The 3,535-nt window shown below is 35.5% G+C and overlaps 1 protein-coding gene across 1 annotated transcript; it reads left to right on the forward strand.

The window, feature by feature from the left end:
* The first annotated feature begins 2,517 nt into the window (after positions 1-2,517).
* On the forward strand, positions 2,518-3,226 carry LOC126611705 (mini zinc finger protein 2-like). The gene has a single exon (XM_050280086.1). It carries the CDS (start codon positions 2,778-2,780, stop codon positions 3,048-3,050), a length of 273 nt encoding a protein of 90 aa, XP_050136043.1. The 5' UTR covers positions 2,518-2,777; the 3' UTR covers positions 3,051-3,226.
* Positions 3,227-3,535: the final 309 nt, after the last annotated feature.

Below are 3,535 nucleotides of genomic sequence, written 5' to 3' on the forward strand. Positions count from 1 at the left end.
TGGGTTTGATTGTGTCGAACTAATCCATGATTAACGACATTGAGCGTACCTATCTTCCGTCTCTTCCAGACCATTGGGTCGCCGGCTTCAGAGTATTACAAGACATTATATATATATTCTCTTCCAATTTGATCATGAATAATCAAACTGATCTCAGTTGCAAAATTTTTGCGACGACGGTTAGGGGCGATGGAGTACTTTGTGTAATATTTTCTTAAAAGTTAAAATATGTATTTGTATTAAAGAATTATTATTGGCACTCCAAAAATCTCATTTTGCACTCCAAACTTTATATAATTAGAAAGAAATAACTGTAGAATGAGATTTTTGAAAAACTAATAACAATTCCCTTCGTATTATCGCATACTCATATAACCAATAGCCCAAATGACAATTTACACATAAGATACATTTTATTGAGTACTCATCCTTAACCGTTTTGATGTCATTATTGGCGCCATACCCTGCGTAAAGCGGGAGCCTTGTGCACTGAGTACGACATTTTTTAAGAATGTAAAATGTCAGTTTGTCAAGGTATTACGAACTGGTTGGCTAGGCTTGGCTAGTCTTAAGATGTAATCAGTTTCAGTGTTGAAGAATGCAACTCTACATTAAAAAATTATGTTGAATGATTTCACTTCTAACAGCACAACAACCTTTTGCAATAATGATGCTCTCGAGTTTTGAGAATTAGGTCACTCAAAATCAAACACAACAGAAAATCCAAAACCATCCAAACGCCTTGAACGCATGCCATCCAATTTTTTTCTTAACACAATTTTTTCCACTACAGCTAGCATTGTGAATTCAGTCACAACATACATATGTACGTACCACATCACTTATAGCAGCACATATATAAACTAATATATGAAGGTTTCAACGGTTAAATTTCCCCTCACGGACATTGTCATCCTTGGCCTCCTTATGTCGTCAAGGACATGGGAGATTGAGATGTTCGGCAGACTTAATATTTAGTTGAATTTTGGCAAAAACGCAAAGCTGCATGCATGCATGTGGATCAAACTATAAGCCACGTAATGACCAAAAATGGCAAACAGTTGGCGTAGTCCTCCATTGATATCAGATACCAGCATATTACCTAACCACGTGTCCGCTAACACATTTTCATGTTAGGGAGTTTCTTTTCTAACTTTTTAACCAAAAAATCCGTCTGACACTTGTGCATTCATGTGCAAATTAGCTCTATAGAGCACATGAATTCATTTTGTTTAGGTGTAAAATTGTCGGGTACAATTGGCACAAAATAAAATAAAATCACGTATAAAAAGCATATGAAGTCTGTACGTTATGTAATGTTTGCTCGTGTTAGTTTATAATTACACAGACAAAATTATATCATATCGGTTTAAATATGGTTGGAATCATCATCTGTTTTTGTAATTAATCAAAGGCAAAATTGTGTACTTTGTCTATATGTGCGCTTGATATTGGATGAATCTGTGACATAATTTCTAGGAAACATAATGCTAGGGAGATCAAAATTTTAAATTAAATTTGCAAATCAGATGATGTGTTACCAATAGAAAATAATTATGTTAATAATGTTAGTGAGACCAAAATTTTAAATCAAATTTGCAAACCAGGTGATGTGTTACTAATAGGAAATAAGCATGCTTAATCAACACTTAAGTAATAATCCAATCATGAACAACTACATTTGATTTTCAAAATTTAGTTCAAATATTTATTCTCCCAAGCATTATCCTTTTGCAAAATCATTATTGATATATTGCATGGCACCAACTATTGCCTTCTCTGTTTCTATAAACTTAACCATCAAACTTTTATTTTTATTTATTAATTATGCATAAACCATGAAATTGAATTATTACCTTATGCCATGCAAGCAAGATAACAAGAAGAGAATTAGAATTGTAGCATTTGCATTTCCGTACAGGGTTGGCAATATATCATTTTCCATCGAGTTTTAGGGTGATGAAATTAAACTATTTTTTGGTCGTTGATGAAGCTAAGCTAGACAATTTCCTTTGGCATCGTATCATTGCACCCCACAAAACCATCCCTTTAGTAGCACTTTAGGGTCCACACAGTACATGCATATTATGTTTTATGAGGTCTTAATATTTCTGCTTAGCTGGTCATTCTATATTAAACCAATCGGAGTTACGATTGATATAGAAAAAGCTTTCTCAACATATTTAGCATCTAGGCTTTTTCCTTATTTACACAGATCAGATTTCATAATGAGTTGTGAGGTTGTTGGACCATCAGTTCACCAAGAACATTTTGGGTTTACCAGTAGCTAGCAAGTAAACAATGAGATAAAACATTAATAGTTATATAGTAAAAAGTTGGTCATGGATCATGCCCCCACTTCCTGTCAATAGAAAAATAAAACAATATAATTACCGACTAATTTTTCGTCTAGTGATATCTGGTATGAGATAAAACAATTTGTAATTAAACAAAAACAGCTGGATTACTGTGCCTACCAATAGTTAAGACTACTAAAGCAAGAAGAGAGAGAGAATATTACGTGCTAATATGCTATAAACATATATCTAGGGTTAGGGCTTGGTCATACCACCACAAAACCATAAGTACTTGTTTCCCCTCTCTTTCCCTCTCTCAATCACCAACTCACCGCCCCGAACTTCTAATTTGCCATATTTGATTCTGAGTCAAAAAATCAGTCAGTAAATTCAGCATAGTGTCAAGGGGGTTCGGCGAAATCAAGAAACGCAATTAATAAACAAGATCTTAAACAGGTGTCTAATTTATCAGAAACTTAAATGAGGAAGCGGCTAGTAGTTTTGAGAAGGACAGAAGAAGCTTCAGCAGCTTCATCTTTCACCGTCGTGAGATATGGAGAGTGCCAGAAGAACCATGCCGCCGCGGTAGGAGGCTACGCTGTTGACGGGTGCAGAGAGTTCATGGCAAGTAATGGGGAGGAGGGAACAACTGCTGCGCTCACCTGTGCCGCCTGTGGCTGCCACAGGAATTTCCACAGAAGAGAAGTAGAGACCGTCTCCGAGTGCTTTTCGCCTTCTTCAAATGGTGCTTAATTAAAATAATTAAGCAGCTATATATAATAATAATTATTATTAAGTGTGTGGTTTGAGAGATATTGTTGTTTTAGTTTTTTCTGGGTTGAGAGATTACGGAAATATATGCCTAGACAGTCTATTATATATGTATGGATGGAAGGTTAAAAGGTATTGTATTTTCCTAGTTGATTTAAGTGTGTGCAGATACTCTTCATTTAGCCGTCCAGAGCAAAAATTAAAGAAAAATTCTCCGCCGCAGGCTCCTACTTTGGTTTTGGGGTCGAGGGCTATCTTCTTCAAAATCATTCTTAGCATTTTTCCTCTCCTTTTCCTTTTATTTTGTTTGGTGTAGAATCGATGTGAAACGCTGCAATTGCCGTTATAGTCGTCATTTGCCCACACATAGAGTAAACGCAAGGTTTGGATCCAGTTATCACCCTTGATATAGTGTTGAAGCAGGAAGTCGTGAAATATGTCAGTTTATGTCGGAAGATGTTAGTTTA

The sequence above is a fragment of the Malus sylvestris genome, chromosome 17 (genome assembly GCF_916048215.2).
Source record: "Malus sylvestris chromosome 17, drMalSylv7.2, whole genome shotgun sequence".
Classification (NCBI taxonomy): Eukaryota; Viridiplantae; Streptophyta; class Magnoliopsida; order Rosales; family Rosaceae; genus Malus; species Malus sylvestris.

Coding starts and splice junctions, on each gene's coding strand:
- LOC126611705 (XM_050280086.1), top strand. CDS start 2,778: ATGAGGAAGCGGCTAGTAGTTTTGAGAAGGACAGAAGAAGCTTCAGCA.